At 36.7% G+C, this 21,905-nt stretch overlaps 1 protein-coding gene across 10 annotated transcripts in view; it reads left to right on the forward strand.

Moving 5' to 3' along the window:
• LOC150097830 (CUGBP Elav-like family member 1-A) overlaps window positions 1-21,905 on the forward strand; it is an 816,588-nt gene that overhangs the window by 408,029 nt on the left and 386,654 nt on the right. For all 10 annotated transcript variants that reach the window (XR_016549571.1, XR_016549569.1, XR_016549568.1 and 7 more), the window contains one exon: window positions 21,799-21,847. Coding sequence is in view for 1 of the 10 variants with exons in the window: in XM_090406005.1 (XP_090262131.1) it covers window positions 21,799-21,847 (49 nt within the window). In the remaining 9 variants the exon portion in view is untranslated. The remainder of the gene's footprint in view (window positions 1-21,798; window positions 21,848-21,905) is intronic.

A 21,905-nucleotide genomic window follows, 5' to 3' on the forward strand; every position in this document is an offset into this window, starting at 1 on the left:
ATATCATTCATTATCATTGCTCGTCTACTTAACTCGTAATTGTCAAAACGAGGCAGCACACACACTATTCTCCCATTGACACTTTTCCTCTTCACAATATCTAATAATGTTCTTAAATCTTTTCCTACCCGATTTATACTACCTCTCAGGTCATTCGTACCCACCATAACTATCATCTTGTCTGCTTCATGCCCTCTCTTTATTGCTAAAGCCACTCTTTCTATTGTCCCATCAGCCAAGCACTCCTCACGCATACCACTCTCCATACCCTTAATCATAGAATCACCATATATTTTACCACTCTTAACTTCATTCAAGTCCACACTCATGGACTCATTCTCTACACTATTCAGCATGACTCTCCCAGCTTCATTACTCAACTCTCTATTACTTACCCCCCCACTCTCACTACATCTCATTTCTTCTAGGCCACTTGTGGTTTTATTATGTTGACTCCCAATCACTCCCATACTATTTATTACTGAATCATTCACCAAAGACTCACCCATATGTAATCCTGTTCTAGTTACTTCAGCTAAAATTATTAAAATACTTATAAAAATTATTAAAACATTTTTACAAGTTACTAAGAATTTAGTAACTTGTAAAATGCAAGAATTTTTTAAACTTTAGTTCAAATAAATTTTAACTTTAATTAAAATTCATTTTAATTTTGTTAGCGATTCAGTTTGGTGAGAAGCCTAAAATCCCTGTATCATTATATATTCAACGATTAAAGTGAAGTGGAATTATCAAAATTGTTTTAACTTTTGAGAATTCTTTGAATATATGGATTTTTAACGATTATTCGGCCTAGCCAACATTTATTTAAGAAATTTCAAATAATTTAAATTTTTATTATCGTAAAAGAATGACACACGCCCGGATCGTTACGGGGGTGCTTAGATAAACATTGCATGCGGGTGGCAAAGACCCTAGCGCCGGCTCTGCTTGCACTCATAACTGTCTTTCATCTGGTATTCTTCACTTCCCGTTCGTGACTTTCATTCAAGTCACTGCAGCCCATTAATATCATCTCTCAAGAAATGCACTGTCATATTTGCCTATATATTCACTCTCAACAATGAACTGTCTTAGTAAAATCTGCACTGCTCAGCGCACCACTGTGGATGTAATTATAAATGAGGTGTCAAATCATCCACCAATTGGTGAAAGTGACCATGAGGTGATTGGGTGGTTGCCAGCAGTGCAAAGACCCCTGTGAAAAAAGGGTATATGTGGAACTACAATGGGGGTGATTATGAAGAGCTTAGGAGACAGCTTGCAGGTGTAGCATGGAATGAGGAGTTAGCTGGAAAAGAGATCAATGTAGCTTGGGGGATTTTCAAGAACTATTTAGTAATTGCAATGTCTAAATGTATACCATGGGTGAGAAGGTTAAATAAGGTAGGTGTGATATGGATGAATGAAGAGAGTATTAAAGAAATGTAGATATGTGTGAAAGAATAAAGGAAATTGAAATCAATTTTCTCTGAAACGCATGCTGGGCACACTGTCTACCAGAGTGAAACAGTAGACAGTGTGCCCAGCATGCGTTTCAGAGATAATTGATTTCAATTTCCTTTATTCTTTCACACATATCTACATTTCTCTGCTTCACTCTGGTAGACAGTGTGCCCAGCATGCGTTTCAGAGAAAAAGGGCATTGTGGAAACAGCATAAGAGAAGTAGAAGTAACCAATTTCATGAGGTCTACAAAGACCAGGTAAGGAGGGTGACTTGGTTGGTGAGAGTAGCTAAAGAGAGAGGTATGAACAGCAGTTAGCTAATGAAGCCAAAAAGAATCCTAGGGAATTCTTTCGATATGTAGCCAGCAAAAGAAAGAATGATTATGGAAGGATGACATTGATTGGAGGAAATGGTATAAAGACAGCTGATGCAGAATGTGTGGTGGAGATACTTAATGAGCAGTTCATAAAGATCTTTCAATCTTGTGAATGTGACTTCATGGAGAGATTGAGAGCAGTTGATGATGGGGAAGAGAGACTGACTGTAAGTGAGCAGGAGGTGTTTGGGGAGTTGAGTGAACTAGATATAAATAAGGCTGTGGGACTTGATAATATATCACCACGTATTCTGAAGGAATGTGCCACAGAGTTGACACCTGCCTTGACATATTTTTTTAATACGAGTCTTGCACTTGGTCAAGTTCCTAAAGAGTAGAAGGAGGGCAAGATTGTGCCACTTCATAAAGGAGGTGATAGAACTCAAGCATGAAATTATAGGCCTATATGTGTGTCAGGTGTTGTGGTTTAGTTGGAGAAGCTTGTGAGAACTAGGATCCAGAGTTCGGTTGACAACAATGGTTTAATCTTTGATGGACAGCATGGATTTGCTAAAGGGAGGTCATGTTTTAGTAATCTACTTACTTATTACAATAAAGTGACTGCTTCCTTGGACAGAGGAGAAGGATACACTGTAATATACTTGGATTTTGCAAAAGCTTTTGATAGAGTACCTCATGATAAGTTGACAGTCAAACTAGGGCAAATGGGGTTGGATATTAGATTATCATTGGATTGGAGACTGGCTATCTGATAGGTATCAACAAGTTGTGTATGGGGGTGCGATATCCAGGAAAAGGAAAGTCACTAGTGGAGTGCCTCAGGGGTCTGTTTTAGGGCCATTACTATTTAACTTGTATATTAATGATATTGGCGAGGGTTTGGATGGAGATATTCAGTTGTTTGCAGATGATGCAAAGTTGGGACGAACCATAAAGAGTAGTGAAGATGTTGTGGCCTTGCAAGAGGACTTGAATAGATTGAGTGATTCGGCAAGCAGATGGGGTGATAGTGGATATGGATCTAAAATTTAGGGGACACATCGCCAAAATTGTGAAGACAACACAAAGACTTCTAAGAATGATGTGGAGGACACTGACGTGTAAAAGTAGGGAGGTTCTTGTTCCATTGTATAAGGCTTTGATTAGGCCACACATGGGCTGTTGTGCCCAGATTTGGTCACCGGGTTTTCAGAAGGATGAAGAGATGTTGGAAAGGGTCCAAAGTCGACTGACTAAGGTAGTTTCTGACCTCTGGAATGTTGAGTATGAGGAAAGATTGAGAAAATGTAATTTGCAGAGTCTAGTGTAGAGAAGGAAGAGGGGAGATATGATAGAGACCTACAAGTTGGTAAGGGGTTGTTATAAGAACAATGATGGAGAAGTTCTACAGAGAATAGTGGGAGATCAGGGGAGAACCAGAGGTCATCCCTGGAAACTGTATAAAGAGGGTGTGAGTAGGGGTGTGAGAGGCAGGTTTTTTTCATGCAGAGTTGTGAATGATTGGAATGCCTTGCCTGAGAGTGTGGTGTCTGCAAGGAGTTTGAGTGTGTTTAAGACACGATATGAGATGTGTGTGTGATAAAAGGACCTCCCAGATGAGTCTTTGACTCCAGAGGTCTTGTTTAATAATAATAATAATAATAATAATAATCATCTTGGCTTTCTTCCTCAAATCATCACTGTTGCACATGGGCATCACACTGACTACCTTTCCTACCACACTACCCTCTTTTATTCTTCTAAACGACCTCCTGATATCCAGTCTTACATTCTCGCTGTTCTCAGTGAAGTGATTTGTTCCTACTACCACTACCAACTTTTTTGTTTAGCTGCTCCTCATATCCTACACATCAATCACTCTGCTCATTTTACCTCCTGGAAAACAAAATTGTGCATCTTCTCATTCACTACACTGCTAATAATTGAATCCCGTATCACATCACTCGCGAGTCTTTTGTCACCTCTTTCATACCAACATAATTGATTTCAATTTCCTTTATTCTTTCACACATATCTACATTTCTCTGTTTCACTCTGGTAGACAGTGTGCCCATTAAGGAATGAGACATTATTATTATATCAAAACAAAGAAATTTATTTAAAACAAAGGTATTGCAGAATAGTCAATTACACAGATTCAAAATAATCTCCATCCAACTCCATGCAATGTTTACATCTGTCATACAGGTGTTCGAAGGCATGATGGAAGTTCTGAACAGGAACATCTTTCAGTGTCTGGATCACAAACACTGTTGTGTGTCCTCAGTGTCACTGAAGTGGTCCCCTTTCAAGGTACACTTCATCTTTGGGAAGAGGAAAAAGTCTGTAGGAGCCAAATTTGGTGAAAGGGGGGGGGGGGGGTTCAAACATACAGATCGATTTCGAAGCCAGATACTTCTTCACAGGCAGTGCACAGATCATGCATCAGAAATCAGTTGCTGTTGTGGAACAGTTCTTTCCTGACACGTCACATGTGGGCATACAGGTGTTGCGTTACTCCTAAATAATACTGACCATTCACTGTGGTGCCCTCAGGAAAAAATTTGTGGCAGGATGAACCACAGTGTAGTTCACCCTCCAGGGACTTTCTTCCCTCTTTAAACGTTGAAAACCAGCACAACACCTGTGCATGGCTCAGGCAGTTATCTACAATAAACTTTTTTTTGGGTCTTGGTACACATGAAGAGGTTTTTCCTAATTCACAATCAAATTTTATTGTATCTCTTTGCTCCATGATGCAACTTGTTCCACACTCCAGGTTGATTAAATAGAGGTTTAAGGTATTGCAGAATCTTAATTCAAGGGTTGCCCCACAAAAACTGCTGTGTCACCCAACTCGGAAGTTGCACATGCGATTACAACACACATTCTGGTAGTCAAAACTATAAACATATTTGTTACTTTTCTTTCAAAGGGCTGTCTAACAAATCAATTATGAATCATAGTTATCTGATTATGTTGGAGTCACATAAAAAATGATACAGGCTGTCTACCATGGAAGGTAAATTAATACCTTTGATAGACTAAGGATGTTTTTATTTGTTTATTTTTTTAAATTTTATGTTTCATGATTTGTTTTTATTACATAATCCAGAAACCATGTTCTAGAAACCGAACCTGCAACTTTTTTCAAGCTGATTCAGTCCTCCAATAAGTGGAGCAGTGGTTTTTTACTGGGCAAAAATTTCATTCCCACCTAAAGACAGTCACAAACATCAGTATCCACAGTAAGATATGAACTTGTTGGTTGGAGAGCAGTTACATTAAGCGCACTGTCACTGGGGCCTGCAGTATGGCAGAATTATTTATAATTAGATGATGATAAATAAAAAATATTTTTGCATTTGTGCTAATTTCTTATTAATATATTCATATCTACTTGTTTTTACAACAGATGCTTTTGTGCTAGTTAATGTTTGCAATTGTATACACTCCAAGTGGTGATATTGTAGTGCCATAAGTGATAGGAGAAAGAGGTTAATGAAATAGAAATGTTTAAGGTATTGCAGAATCTTAATGCAAATACTGCATGAATTTGATGGTATCACAGGCCATGTATTATGAGAATATGCAAGAGAATTAACACTTCCTTGACCAATAATTATAATTGGTCTGATTAATTTAAGCAAAACTGATTAATTTAAGCCTCAACTGTGGAAAAGTGCCAGTGAAGTGGAAAGAAGACAAAATAGTTCTGCTACATAATACTGCAGCAAATAAGCTCTGAGACAGAAGTTGTAAATGATGAACCAATCAGTATCTCAGGAATGGTGGTTAAGCTATTGAAGAAGTTGGTAAAAGACAGAATTCAAAACTGGTTGGACAGGAATATGACACCTTATATGGAGCAGCTTGGTTTTGTGAGGAGTAGGTCATCTTATTAATGTGCTTGCTTTTTTTTTATAAAAAAGAGACAGTTGAGTGGGATAAAGGAAATGGTTACTTAGTAATACTGCTGGACTTTGAAAAGGCATTTTACAGGATTCCACATGGAAGTCTGTTGCATAAATTGGAGAAAATGGAATTGAACATGTAGCTGGTGATTTGGGTTAGATGGCAGAATTGAAAAAATGCAGGTCATTATGGAGGAATTGAGAAACTGAAGGCCTTATTACATGGTCCTTTTCTGTTTAATTTGTACATTATTGATACAGAAAGTGATTTGAGGAGAAATGTTCAGTTGTTTGTTGATGATGATGCAAAGCTGGATAGAGCAGTAGTTAATGAAGATTTAGTGAAGATTCTGCAGGATGACTTAAATAGATTGGCAGTATGAGCCAAGGTAAACAGATGCCAGTTTAATGTGTCCAAGTCTAAGATGATGCACTTTGGGAAGAAGAGATCATGAGCAGTGTACAATATTGATGGAACTGAACTGCAGGAAATTGATGAGATCAAGAATTTGAGGGCAACAGTGGACAGGGAGTTAAACTTTAAAGGTTGCATTTCAAAGGTGGCCAAAACAGCACATCAGATTACATGGTTGTTGATGAACGCACTGACATGCAGGATTTGGTAGGTTATTATTCTCCTTTAGACCTCTTTAATAAGGTCACTACTACTGACTTCTGTGCACAGATCTGGTCACTTGAATTCCATGTGAATGAAGAAGTGGTGGAGAGGATCCAGGTGGGTGGCAAGTCTATGGAATGTTCCTTATGAGAAATAGATTGAAGCTCTGTAGGCTTCAAAAATTTGTTAATAGCAATAAAAGAGGAGACATGATAGAAGCATATAAGTTATTAGAGAATTTTTTTTAGGATTGATACTGAAGACTTTATATGACAGAAAGGGAGAGAACAAGGGATCACCTCTGGGAATTGTATGAGTGTGGTTAACAAGGATATTAGGACTTGGTTTTTTGCTTAGTGGGCCATAAATGAATGGAATGAATGCTTTGTCAGCATATGAGTTCAAGGAGAGGTATGATAGAGGTATTATGTGAATAATGGTTAGTGTGTAGTATTCTGTAATGAGTCTTCTGACTTCATGGAGATACCTGTGTCATAATAATAATAATAATGTTACATAATTTTTTTTTCCTTGAAACTCAAATTTGTTTCACACTATTTTGAACCTTGACATCAGATATATTCCTGACCAGAACCAATAGTAGACTGTTTTGCAACACGTTTTAATGGTATCTCCATGGTTATGCCTATGTCGGTGAGATTGATAAAATTTTTCTTACACAAGTGAACTTTTGAACTTAGGTGGAGTTTGTGCAGAACCCTTGTTCCATATGATGCACTCTATCCAGATTGCAGCTTAAGAATTTGGAACAATCCATTTTCTTGATCAACATCAAAAGTCGTCTGTCATAATGTCGGACAACATTTTAAAAGATTTGGGGATTCCAGAGAGTAATATAATAAATTAGTACATTCGTTGTTTCAGTCTCCACACCCTTAAGTTATATATACAGTGCATAACTTAGTCTTGTATATTTATGAAGATTAAATCTTAATTAAGCCTTTGCTGATCTGGTTGGTTCAGTTGTTAGTGTATATTCTCCAACCAATAGGCTGCAGATTCAAATCCTGCTGTGGACTTGAATGTTTGTGATTGTCTTTAGGTGGTGGAAGAATTTCATTACCTGGTGCGAGACCACTGTCTTACTTACCAGAAGTGGCTTGAAAAAACTCTAGAGGAAGGTTTCTGGACTATGTAAAAAATAAATTAAAGAATACAAAAATAATCCTAAGCCCAGCCATGGTACAAATGTACTATAGGTTTACAAAAAAACACTTTTGTGAATAGGAGCCACATAAAAAATAGCAGTGACCTGCCATCTAGGACGTCTAGATAACAGTTTGACTTATAGTTTTGTATATTTTGTTTGCATTTAGATACAAATGCCTAACAGTTAATTGAACTGTTAGGCATTTACCATAATTGACTTATAGTAATTAGTAATTCTGAGCAACTGATGAGATGGCAAGTTATAGGATTCTAAGTAAAGGACATTTTTTTGTAAATCTAACAGTTCAATTAACTGTTAGGCATTTGTATCTAAAGTTTTTCATTTTTAGCTTTACCACGAGCAGTGTTACCAGAACTGCCAAGAAACACACTTATTTTTGACGATTCGTGTTGTTTACTTGAACATTACATTATAACTCAGAATTCAGGGACAACAGAAGGGTCACAACTGAGTGTACAAGATACGGAATTTATGATGCCCCCATCTACATTCACCAGTTTCCTAACCATTCTACCTCTTGTTGATTAGTTAATATCAGTCATACTTCAGGGTAACAGGATCCAGTGGAGATAGATGAGCATTGGTGCCTTGTTCTGTGTCATCTGAATCATATTATTATTATGTGACATCTTCAGGAGTCCAAAGACTTATCGAGGGAGAATGTGCCAAGAGCATCGAACGATTGAACTCCTTCCAACTACTAACCGCGCTCAAACTTGCTTAACTTTTTGCGTGAGCCATTAGTAGCAGAGGCTCTACTAATTGACCAACCTTGCATTATGGCGTATTACACAGAATATAACAGATATCAAATTAATTAGGTGTCCTAGTATCATTTGTAGAGCCTCTCATATCACCTATTGCTCATTCTTCACATGATGATATTAGCTTTATGATAAAGGATATGGGTACATCTGGAATGCCTGCATACCAGAATACCGGAAAATCATTGCATACTTCAATATATCTTCTATATTGGTTACCAATCTGCCAGTGTCAGAACTAGCACCATCCTCTCATTGTCATTTTTTTTTCTATTTGCCAGATATTGAAAGAGTTCACTAGGATTTCTCTTAGCTTGACTGGCTAATTTCTTCTCATACTGCACTTTTGATGTCTTTACCAACAGAGTCACCTTCCTAGTCTGCTCTTTGTACTTGTCATGTAAATGAGTATTACCAACATTCATCTTGTGTTGCCTATTTCACAGAAGTTCTCCTATGACTAGTTACAACCCAGGTGATCACTTCATGGTCACTCTCACACTGGGAGAAGATTAGACACTCTATTCACAATCACATCCTCTGATGATATAACCAGATCTATGACTTTTAAAATTGCCTAAGATTATAGTCTCTTTAGAAGTTTTGTAGCATAGAGGTTCATTAGGATGTCTATCCTTTGTTTACAGAAAACTTTACAACAGTATATATTTTTTATATAATTAACTGAATTTATTGTTGTTATAAGCCGAAACTAAGGAAATAACTAAAAAGTTTTATTAATATCTAATAGCTTGATCGGGGTTTAGATATTGAGTTTCAAACTGCGAAGAAAATAATTACACATGATGCAGTAAAAACCATTGACAATATAAACAATGGAAAATACAACTCTCAGATTGCAGATGTTATGCTTATTCAATTTTTTTGTATTTCTTTTATGTGATTGCTAGAATAATCGAAGTCTCAATTCTTACATGATAATCTTAGCGATTTCCATACATCTTGAAAAATCAACCGTGGTTCTCATTAAGATTTACACATGAGTGAGTAAATTTACTATCATCTTTAAAGCAGTATATATAATAAGAAATTTTCTTCCATGTATGGCATTGTAGTTGTATTATCTCTCCTCCCATTCCCTGGTGGAATTTCTACTCATGTTGCTTCAGTGCTTGTAGATTTAAATATTAGTGTGGCTTATAAGTCTGTCTAAGAATTATGTAGTTTGAAGTCTCTTAAAGATAGCAGTATTTTCCAGAGCTATAGGGCTATAGGGCTTCCACTTTTCCTGTGGAAAGCCTTGCATTCTTCATATAGGAATAAAATATGATTTTGGAAGGTGAATATCATTAGTGATGTCACATATAAAAGAATGAGGTCAGACTTAACCACATTCTTTTCATCTACAGACCATGCTTGGAAGAAATTTTCTTATTGTGCCATTTTATAGAATCCCCTGAAGCTATTGCTCACACATGGAACTCTTAGTAGGAATTGGGGATCAATTTTGCATGGTGTATGTAAGTTGCTGGTTCGTTCAGACTCTCAGTTAGTTTAACAGCTGTGTTTTAAGCAAAATGAGAAAACTGTTGGGAAATATAACATTTGCAAAACAAGTTGTTATAAACTTTTTGGTTTTACAGTTTTGTTGCATTGTATCATTGTACGGCTATCTTCTTTGCATTTTGTGAACTTGTCTCTTCACCATATATATAACACATAGAACTCTCTACTTTAGATCAAGTAGAGAGTTATATATATTTGGGTCAACTAATTACAGAGATTGGAAAGTGTGATAAGGAAATATTAAGAAGAATAAAAATTGTTAGATCAACCTTCATTAGCATGAAAAACATTCTGACCTCAAGGGAAATTCACACAATAACAAGAATTAGGCTGTCCAAATGCTACATATAGTCAACACTGCTATATGGAGCAGAAAAAATTTGGACAATATCAAAATATTGTGAAAATAAACTAAAAACCTTTGAGATGTGGATCCTCAGAAGAATTCTTAGAGTCCCATGGACTGCCAAAAAAACTAATTTAGAAATATTAGAGATGATTGGAGAAGATATGACTCTGTTGAAAACCATTAAGAAATGGAAAACCACCTACCTTGGTCACATACTAAGGCATGAATCCCTACAAAAAACACTTCTAGAAGGAATGATACAAGGAAAAAGAAGAAGAGGAAGACAAATAACAGATTGGATGGGAAATATTAAGGACTGGACCTTTTTGTCCAGTGTCAGAATGGATATCAGGAGACTGCTTGGAAGGATAAAAGAGAATAGTGTGACAGGAAGGGTAGTCACTGTTGCCTAGGTATGACTGTGGTGAAATGAGGCAGAGAGCAAGGATTATGAATGATATGCTGGCTGAAATGTGTGAGGAGATGGGAGTACAGTTTGTTAATGTGTGGAATGAGTTTGAGGGACGAAGTGAGCTGTATGGAGCGATGGACTGCATTTCAGTGGTTAAGGTGCAAGTCGCTTGGAGAGACTGCTGCTGGAAGGTAGAGAAGAGAATAGAGAGAATAAATTAAATAAAGAGGGGAGTGATGTGGAAGAGCAGGAGAGTAAGACAGGAGATATTGAAGAGATGGATATGAATGGGTAAGTGAGTGGTATGAGTATAGAAAATGAGAGAATGGGTGTGCAAAAGGAACAGGGAAACGGGGAGGCTCAGGGTGGACAGGGGTACACAGCGTCAGAAAGGTGGATGCTCCAAGAGGAGGTGAGAGCATGTGTAGGCAGGAAAGAAATGGGATGACCAGGGATCAAGAGGAAACAATTGCAATTGAAAAGGGTTCTAAAATGAAGAAGCAGAAAGGGAAATGGCCCCAGTCGAGCATGGAGAGATCACATCAAATGAGTGGTATCAGTGGAACTAGCTGTAGATCCAGAAATGAGCTGTTGTGTTTGTATACAAATGCTGGAAGTATAAGAAACAAGGCAGATGAAATGGTTGCACTAATTGCGTCTGTTCACCCAAAGATTGTCGGAATAAGTGAGACATGGTTGGAAGAGGATGGCATCCTGACAGGAATAGAGATGGAAGGGTATGATGTGTTTCGTGAGGATAGGAGTAAAAAGGGAGGGGCAGTGCTATTGATGATAGAGAAAGAGTTATGTGCATACAAAGTAGAGATGCAAAATGGAAATAGTGCCAGTAGTTTTGAGGCAGTATGGTGTGAGATAGAGGTGAATGGAATCAAATACTTGGCGGGATGTTGTTATAGCCCAGGTAATGTGGATGGTGGTGATAGTGAAATGTATAGTCAAATTAGCCAAGCAAATAAGAAAAGGGTGATCATTATGGGTCATTTTAATTATGGCAATATAGACTGGAATCAAGAGATAGTAACTGGAAGTAAAGAAAACGAGTTTCTTGAGTTTTTGAGGGATAACTACCTCACACAGTATGTAACAGAGGGCACACGAGGATTAAGGTTCTTGGATTTGGTCATCTCATCGGAGGATGTAATTATAAATGAGGTGTCAAATCATCCACCAATTGGTGAGAGTGACCATGAGGTGATTACCTGAGTGGTTGCCAGCAGTGCAAGATCCCCTGTGAGAAAAGGGTATATGTGGAACTACAAGGCGGGTGATTATGAAAAGCTCAGAAGACAGCTTGTGGGTGTAGCGTGGAATGAGGAGTTAGCTGGAAAAGAGATCAATGCAGCTTGGGGGATTTTCAAAAACTATCTAGTAGATGCAATGTCTAAATGTATTCCAAGGGTGAGAAGGTTAAATAAGGTAGGTGTGAGATGGATGAATCAAGAGATTGAGCATGCGATACAGAGAAAAAGGGCATTGTGAAGGCAGCATAAGAGAAGTGTAAATAACCAATTTCATGAGGTCTACAAAGACCAGGCAAGGAGGGTGACTTGGTTGGTGAGGGTAGCTAAAGAGAGGTATGAGCAGCAGTTAGCTAATGAAGCCAAAAAAGAATCCTAGGGAGTTCTTTCAATATGTAGCCAGCAAAAGAAAGAATGATTATGGAAGGATGACATTAATTGAAGAAAATGGTATGAAGACAGCCATTGCAGAATGTGTGGTGGAGATACTTAATGAGCAGTTCATAAAGGTCTTTCAATCTTATGAATGTGACTTCATGGAGAGATGGAGAGCAGTTGATAATGGGGAGGAAAGACTCACTGTAAGTGAGCAAGAGGTGTATGGGGAGTTGAGTAAACTAGATGTTAATAAGGCTGTGGGACTTGATAATATATCACCACGTATTCTGAAGGAATGTGCCAGGGAGTTGACACCTGCCTTGACATATTTTTTTAATACGAGTCTTGCACTCGGTCAAGTTCCTAAGGAGTGGAAGGTGGGCAAGATTGTGCCACTTCATAAAGGAGGTGATAGAACTCAAGCATGAAATTATAGGCCTATGTGTGTGTCAGGTGTTGTGGTTTCGTTGGAGAAGCTTGTGAGAACTAGGATCCAGAGTTGGGTTCACAACAATGGTATTATCTTTGAAGGACAGCATGGATTTGCTAAAGGGAGGTCATGTTTTAGTAATCTACTTACTTATTACAATAAAGTGACTGCTTCCTTGGACAGAGGAGAAAGATACACAGTAATATACTTGTATTTCGCAAAGGCTTTTGATAGAGTACTTCACGATAAGTTGACAGTCAAACTAGAGCAGATGGGGTTGGATATTAGATTAGTGCATTGGATTGGAGACTGGCTATCTGATAGGTATCAACAAGTTGTGTATGGGGGTGCAATATCCAGGAAAAGTAAAGTCACTAGTGGAATGCCTCAGGGGTCTGTTTTAGGGCCATTACTGTTTAATTTGTATATTAATGATATTGGCGAAGATATTCAGTTGTCTGCAGATGATGCAAAGTTGGGACGAACCATAAAGAGTAGTGAAGCTATTGTGGCCTTACAAGAAGACTTGAATAAATTGAGTGATTGGGCACGGAAATGGTGATATGAGTTTTCAATGTTGCAAAATAAAAGGTTTTAAAATTTGGAAAACAAAGATGGGATGCAGAATTTATGCTTGGTGAGAATATATTGTTGGACGTAGTGGAAATAAGAGATCTGGGGGTGATAGTGGATAAGGATGTAAAATTTAGGGGACACATCGCCAAAATTGTGAAGCCGACACAAAGGCTTCTGGGAATGATGCGGAGGACATTGACGTGTAGAAGTAGGGAGATTCTTGTTCTATTGTATAAGGTTTGATTAGGTGACCAAATCTGGACTATTGTGTCCAGATTTGGTCACCAGGTTTTCAGATGGATGAAGAGATGTTGGAAAGGGTCCAAAGGCGAGTGACTAAGGTAGTTTCTGACCTCTGGAATGTCGAGTATGAGAAAAGATTGAGAAAATGTAATTTGCAGAGTCTGGTGGACAGGAGGAAGAGGGGAGATATGATAGAGACCTACAAGTTGGTAAGGGGTTGTTATGGGATCAATGATGGAGAATTTCTACAGAGAATAGTTTGAGATCAGGGGAGAACCAGAGGTCATCCCTGGAAACTGTATAAAGAGGGTGTGAGTAGGGAAGCGAGAGGCAGGTTTTTTTTTTTTGCAAGGAGTTTGAGTGTGTTTAAGACATGGTATGACGAGGTGTGTGTGATGATGGAACCTCCCAGATGAGTCTTTGACTCCATGAGGTCTTGGGGTAATAATAATAATAATATAAAAACACAAGCAAGCTGCTGGTCCATGATATATAGAGTTCAGTTTTAAATTTACTGAATAAACTTTACATTATCTTTCTTTTGCTCATTCCTCTGATTTTTGAAACTGATTTCCTCACTCTGTTTTCATTAATGACTACTGTCTTCAGGTTTGTTTATTTTTTTCTTTCTTTCTTCATAATTACTCTCCTTATACTTAGGCTCTGCATACTACTTCCCTTCTAATATTTAGAGGATTGCATTAAAACATATTCCTATATGTGTGTGTGTGTGTGTGTGTGTGTGTGTGTGTGTGTGTGTGTGTGTGTGTGTGTGTGTGTGTGTGTGTGTGTATAGAGAAAGTGATCATCATGTTCTGCCTAGGAGACTGCAGACATGCAGAATTATCTGCTAAAAGGGGTGGGCATGCATGAAATTACAGAAGTAATTATGACAAACTCAGGAATCATTTTAGATCAGTGCCATGCCATAAGAATTTGAAGATAAATATGTTTGTAAATAATAGATGCCACCTTTGTTAGTCCTTACTGTTTTGTCTACTAGTTTACTAGTTTGTCTGTTTACACCTGAAGAAATCCTGTGCACTTAGGATGAAATGTCGTGTTGTCAATTAAAATAAATGTTGTCATCTTGTTCCAATGTTCCGCCTTATAAATGTTTAATCACATACTCATGAACTTGCAAAGTCTACATACTTTGCTGTTTCATGAGCACATGTTACATGCTACATACCTTATATATATATGTTTTTTTTTTTTTTTTTCGTTTTCCTCCCAATAGTAACCCCACCAGGAGGTAATTTATTCCTACATGCTCCATTGCATACAATGCTTATATTACATGTAGCTTACAAATACTGATTAACATTTCTATTTACATTTTTGTATATACATATATTAACACTATATAATTCACACAATATCAGTAATTATGTTAGATTACAATGACTGGAAGTTGATCTTGTTGGCAAATTTAATTAATTCTGAGTAATACTTTTCGATAAGTCTCTGTTTTGACACTAGTCACTTGTCTCTGGAAGTGGTGACTAGTTGTATTAGGGGCATCCAGATGAAGTCCAGTAGCTGACAATCGTAAAGTATGTGGCCAACAGTCTGTTGAAGGTGTGGACTACAAATGCATGATGGTGATTCCAGGATATGGAATCTCTGTAAGTAGTGTCTTAGTTTTCCATGTCCCATTAGTAGCGTGGTTAAATCTGGAGAAATGCTGTGTTTTTTCAGCTGGAGTTTGCTTCTGATGCTTGGCAAGAATTCTTTTGTTGTTGATCCATTTTTTGATGTTTTCCATTCTTCTTCTTCCCCACATGTCTTGGCTTTTCTCTTCTGCAACCGTTTTTATAGCAGATTTCAAGTGCTTTTGGTAACTTGTTTCTAGTTGCTTCTTTAGCCAACTGATCTGCTCTCTCAAGTGTGTGTGTGGGGGGGGGGGGCAATTGTGTTCTTAAATGAGGAAACTGCAGACATGCAGAATTTTCTGCTAACAATGGGGGGAGGGGCTAGGTATGAAATTACAAAGTTAATTATGACAACTGAGGAATCAGTTTAGTGTCATGCCATAAGAATTTGGAGGTAAAGATGTTTGTAAATAATTCATGTCAAAGAAGAAGTTCATTAGAACCTGTATAGGTGGAGGCTATAAAAGAACTCATGATGCAAAAAAAAATCTGAGGAACACAAACTGAAGTCATTAGTGTTTTTATATCATCCTGAATGTGACTGAGCATTCAAATGGGATTGTTTAGGAATCGATTCTCATATAAAGTCGTATGTGTTTCTTTCTTTAAGAAGAATGTGACTCACTTCTCTCTGTTCCCTCTGTATTCCATCCTCTCCATTTTTTTTTTTTTTTATTTGTTGCATACCAATGACAACATGAAGAGAGAGAGAGAGAGAACGAAGTTCCTTGACTTTTTTTTACTCTGAAAGTAAGTGAAACAACTCTTGATTACTAAGCAACTATGAAAATTATCAGAGAACTTCATCCAGTAAAACTTTCTCTTGTAGGGAATACCCTTTACCTGTCTCACTGGAAGTGCAGCACTGTTCGAGTTAACTGTTATTCTATAGATAAGGTTATATTTTGTGTAAGAACATGTTGCTAAAGAAGCTATTTTTTCATTTTAATTTTTTGTTATAATTTTCCTCCAGTTTTTTTTTTATTTATTATTATTATAATGCAATGGATGGTTGTGTTTATGTATTAATTAATTCCTCCCTACATTGATAGATTGAGAGCTTGTGGATTGCAGAGATTGGTTGATAGGCAAAGAAGAGGGGACATGATAGAACATTCAAATTACTAAAAGGTTTTTATAGGATTGATGCAGGGGAAATGTTTCAGCTGTGTGATAGTGATGGAAGAACAAGAGGTCATCTCTGGAAATTAAAGAAGAGTGTGGTTAACAAAGGTGTCAGAACAAGGTTTTTTGCCTGGAGGGTGGTGAATGAGTGGAATTCATTGCCTGACTTAGTTGTGAGCTCTTCGTCTGTAAATGAATTCAAGAAGAGATATGACAGATATTGTTTTGCTAGTTTGGGTCTCCCGCGATGAGTCTACTGACTCCATGGAGATACCCGTAATAATAATAATAATAATAATAATAATAATAATAATAATTATATTTCATTTTTTGAACAGGTTTCCAAAAACAGACATTTTTGCATTTCAGTTTTTTGTTACATTTTTCAGAACTTTTAAAAAATTTTTTAATATATTCTTTATTGAAATACTATTGCATCGTTATAATATCATCTGAAAGTAACACTTAGATAATTTTATTTAAAAACAAACAAACTGGTCTCATTGCTTGCTGATTATGAAATTTTCTTGCCCTTTTTTATTTTTTATTTTGTGCTGTTGTTGTTTTTGTCCCTAATTGGGACCAAATTCACCAGGATAAGAAGAGACCTACTGTACATGTATTTAGGTATTTCAGGTTTATACTATAATATGTATAGTTATTTTTTTGTCTGTGTTAATGCTATTGGAATCTAATAACATTTTTGACTAGTATCAGCCCTTTATCTATAAAATGATCTGTGAGACAATGATATTTTTGTCATTGTTATTTTAAGTTTTCTGTTCTGCTTTGCTTGTTATTACATATCTATATGTATAAATAATGTCCACATGAAATTTTGCCTTGAGACCTAAAAAATCCACAATTAATAATGTTTTCTTAAGTTTTTTATATCTATATTCTTCACTGTATATTACATAAATATTGATTGAATAATTTTTTTTTTTTTCAGATATTTTTGCAAATTGACATGCTGGTGAATTTGCTTGATTCCATGAACTGGACCTTTATCCTGTTTATACAGGTCCAGTTTATGGAATTTAGCAAATTGGCCTTTTGGGCATTCCTTGTCTCTTTTATAGCTGATATTTGATCATCAAATGACACATGTATTTTCTATGTTATGATGTATATGTAAGCAATTTCAGAAACTAAGTTTTAAACTCAGCTTCAGCAGAGTTCAAGATTGGTGTCATGAACATAAGAACCATCAATGGAAAAGATATGGAACCAGCAGAACTGTATAAATACTAGATTGACATAGTACATGTTACCAAAACAAAGAAGACAAAAATACCTGAGATCTTTCAAAAAACACAAGGTGTTATATTCAGCCAATAACAATCAGGAAAAAGGAGTATTTACAACACTAAATTCAACACTAAATACAAAGAAAATCTTCTTGAATGGCAGGCAATATCAAGCAGAATGATATGGCAAGATATCAAAATGGAGAACTGGACAGTGAGACTTATTTGTGCCTATGACCCCAGATGGTTCTGTTAAGAAAAAGTGGAGGAATGTTTTGAGGCATTAGAGAAGGCAGCTTACACTTTAAAAAAAGGAAAAGTTAATTGCTGGACATCTAATCATCTAAATGGAAATGATTACCAGGCATATAGAATGTTCTGGGAAAATTTGGAGAAAAGAGCAAAGCTAATAATAATGCAAAGTACCTGCTGGATTTCTGTTCAGGATGTGAACAAGTAATTACTAACACCATGTTCCAGCATAAAAATGTGTACAAATTCACATAGAAAGAAGATGCAAGAAATAAGAAAAGTTTCATCAATGTTATTGTTGATTATTTCAATTAAGGGGATATTAGATCCCACATTGTTTTAAAACCAAATAAGAAACTCAAAGATTGGAATCAGAGGGTTTCATGCTGAATATAGTATAAAAAACTATAAAAGTATCGGCGAATACTAGCGTGAGCTAATGCAAGTAGTCCTAGAACGTAGTATAAACACGGGCAACTCTTTGCAAAGGTGGGTAAAGTTCTGATCGCTATTCTTGTATTTTCCATAATGTAAAAACACATTTCCTAGGAAATGTATGCTGTTATTACATTATGGTGGGAGGTCACTACCCAGACCGGTTTCAGCCTTTTTTGAGGCTTCATCAGTGAGTAGCTAGACCAAAATTTAATTTTGACCAAAGTTTAATTTGGTCTAAGAGGTGTTGACAACACCTCTTACTTGGTTATTTAACTTAAGTTTGAACTCTGTATGGTCCCTAGGGAGTTGAGGAAGGCAAAGTGGTTTCTTTGCATAAAGGTGGCTCTAAGACTGCGGTAGTTAATTACAGACCAGTCACCATCTCGGGTGTGGTGGTAAAAGTATTGGAAAAGTTGGTTAAAGACAGAATTCAGGAATGGGTGGATCAGAATATGCTACTCTATAGGGGCCAACATGGGCTTGGTAAAGGTCGATCCTATCTTAGCAATCTATTAACTTTTTATAATAGAATGACATCTGAGTTGGATAAGGGAAATGGCTACACTGTAATATTACTGGATTTTGCTAAGGCTTTTGACAGGATACCCCATGGAATACTGTTGTGCAAATTAGAGCAGATGGGGGGATGGATACTAAACTGGTGATATGGATAAGAGAATGCTCATGGAGAGATACCAGAAAGTAGTGTATGGAGGAGCAGAGTCCAGGATGAGGCAGGTGACCAGTGGTGTGCCTCAGGGCTCTGTGCTTGCATTGTTATTGTTTAATTTGTACATAAATGATATAGGAAATGGCTTAAAAGGGAGATATTCAGTCATGTGCTGATCATGCAAAGTTGGGTAGCACAATAAAAAATCAAGCTGATGTTGAGAGTTTGCAGGATGATTTTAATAAGCTCGCAAAATGGGCAAAAGGTAATGGATGTCAGTTCAGTGTGGAAAAGTGTAAAGTTATGCATTTTGGGATTAAAAGATTACCAGCTGTGTACCACATTGATGGAACGGTACTTCAAGAGATTGATAAGGCTAGGGACTTGGGGGTGTTGGTGGATAGGGAGATGAAGTTCAGAGGGCACATTGCTAAGGTGTCCAAGATTGTAAATAGGATTACTTGGTTATTGAAGAACACACTAATATCCAGAGATAAAGAGGTTATTATTCCCCTTTATAAGGCATTGACACTTCCACATTTGCATTACTGTGCTCAAGTCTGGTCACCTGGATTCCTTGGAAATGAGGAGATTGTGGAGTGACTAAGTGTTTTATAGTGATGGAAGAACAACATGTTATCCCTGGAAGTTGAAGAAGAGTGTGGTTAATTCACCATTCTCAAGGTTTTTTGCCTTGAGACTGGTGAATGAGTGGAATGCATTGCCTGACTCAGTTGTGAGTTCTTCGTCTGTAAATGAATTCAAGAAGAGATATGATAGATATTGTTTTGATAGTTTGGGTCTGCCACGATGAGTCTACTGACTCCATGGAGATACCTGTAATAATAATAATAATTAATGCCAACAATCTTAGACCACAATGTATTCAGTATAGCAACAAACTCAATCCCTTTGTTTCTGATACTCCAGGCATTTGTATATAGACATAACACATTACTTCCTGGCCTTTTCTTTTAATTAGATATGCAATCTGTTTGGCCTTGTTGTAGAACTTTCTCTTTTCTCTCCCTCAGACACACTTATAGGTCCAAATCTAAAGTGTACATTTCCACCCATTCCAGATGCATAACCATGTTCAAAGCCATTTTTATCTTTATCTCATTTTCATACCCTAGCTGAACTTTCACACACATTTTCTCCATTCCTTCCCTAATGATCTAACTTCCCTGACTCTCTGCATTAAGTCTCATCCCAGTAAGTGATTTTTCCAGGTTCCTGATGCCATTTCTCCTGATTCCTACCCTTACTTTATATTTAGAATAATTACTTTGAAAGACTGCTAAATGAAACAAGCAGTGACAGCATGATGGTTTTCTCAATAGAGATGCAATAAGGAATACATATAAATACTTGAAGTACAAAAGCCATCAAAAACTGGAAATGTGGAAATGCAGCTAGAGAAGATGATATTCAACCAGAAATTCTCAAATATAGATATATAAAATTGTTACAGTGGCTACACTGAATAATTCAGAAGGCCTGGTCAGAGGGTCAAATTCCGGATGATTGCAGTAGAGCTCTCATACCACCATCTATTAAAAAAAAATAAAATAAAACTGAATGACAGAGAATTACAGAGGTATTTTGCTACTGAGTGTTCCTGGTAAGATTTGTGCAAGTATACTTGAGAAGTGGGTAAGAAAAAAGGAACAAGCTGAATTCATGTCAAGTAAAGATTTAGGATCCATTTTCATGTTAAGACAAATAGTGGAGAATTCATGGGAATATAACAAGGATCTGTATTTAAGTTTTGTAGACATGAAAAAAAAGCACATGCTAAGGTGCCTAGAGAAAAGCTGTACAAGATGCTACTATTGGTGTAAAATGGGACATTATATCAAGCAGTAGTCTATATTTGAGTTTTAAGTCAGCAATTACAATTGAAGGAGGTATGGGAAGATGGTTTCATGTTAAATCAATTGTGAGGAAAGGTTATAAATTATCTCCACTGTTATTCATCATCTATATGATGGCCATGGTATAGATGATGGTAGTTGCAGTTCATTGTAGTTGATGAATTGAGTGGTGAAGACTGAGAGTTGTAGTGTTGGTTCCCTCCCTCGATGAGTCTTGACTCCCTAGAGGGGTCAGGTAATAATAATAATATGATTACATTGTAAAGGAAAGTGGTATTAAACCTAATATCAATTGGAGATGTTAATCTCAGCTCTTTACTTTATGCAGATGATGTTATACTTCTAAATAAATCTAGTAGTACTGATAAGTCTGCAGTATTCCCTAAATAAATTGAATAACTGCTGTGATAAATTTGGAATGAAAACCAACAATAAAAAGACAGAGACAACGAAAATAGCCAGAAACATTGAAAATCTCACTGAATGGAGAACCCATAGAATAAGTAAAATATTTCAGATATTTAGGCAGAATTTTTAGTGAAGCAAATACTGTAAACTAGCTGTATATAAGACAGAGTTCAAACCAATTTTAACTTCAGAATCTGAGATCTGTGTTAGAAATAAAACACTTGATCAAAGACTAGAGACCAATATGAGAGTTTTTAGAAAGATTAGGGGACTGAACAGATGGCATAAATGGCAGTGATATATTAAAATTTGAGGATATTAGGAAAGAACTTGAATTTGTAAGTGGAGACAATCTTGGTTAGTATGGTTATGTAAACAGAATGGGAGATGAAAGGTTTGGAAAACAAACACATTTTTTGCTTGGATGGGAGGGAAAATACCTAGAAGGAAGACCGATATCCAGGTGGATTGATACAATAAGAAGCGCCTTAGAAGACTGAATTATAAGATCTGACAGTATTTTAGTCCTGATAGATAATAGATTAATTTGGAGGAAAATTGTGAGTAGTAAATTAGTAATGATGTAACTTTTTATATAGTTCTATCATAATATATCCTGTAAATCCCCTAGGGTACATGTTGGGATTTTAAACTTTAAACGTTTTTTTTCTCAGATGCATCATCCAATACAGATGAAACCAGCTGACAGTGAAAACAGAAATGGTAAGTTGTAGTGCTCAGTTATATTTTCATTACAGCATCAGTCATATTGGCATCGTTC

The sequence above is a fragment of the Typopeltis vanoorti genome, chromosome 16, assembly GCF_054136105.1.
Source record: "Typopeltis vanoorti isolate ZY-2024b chromosome 16, IOZ_Tvanoo_1.0, whole genome shotgun sequence".
In the NCBI taxonomy this organism is placed as follows: Eukaryota; Metazoa; Arthropoda; class Arachnida; order Uropygi; family Thelyphonidae; genus Typopeltis; species Typopeltis vanoorti.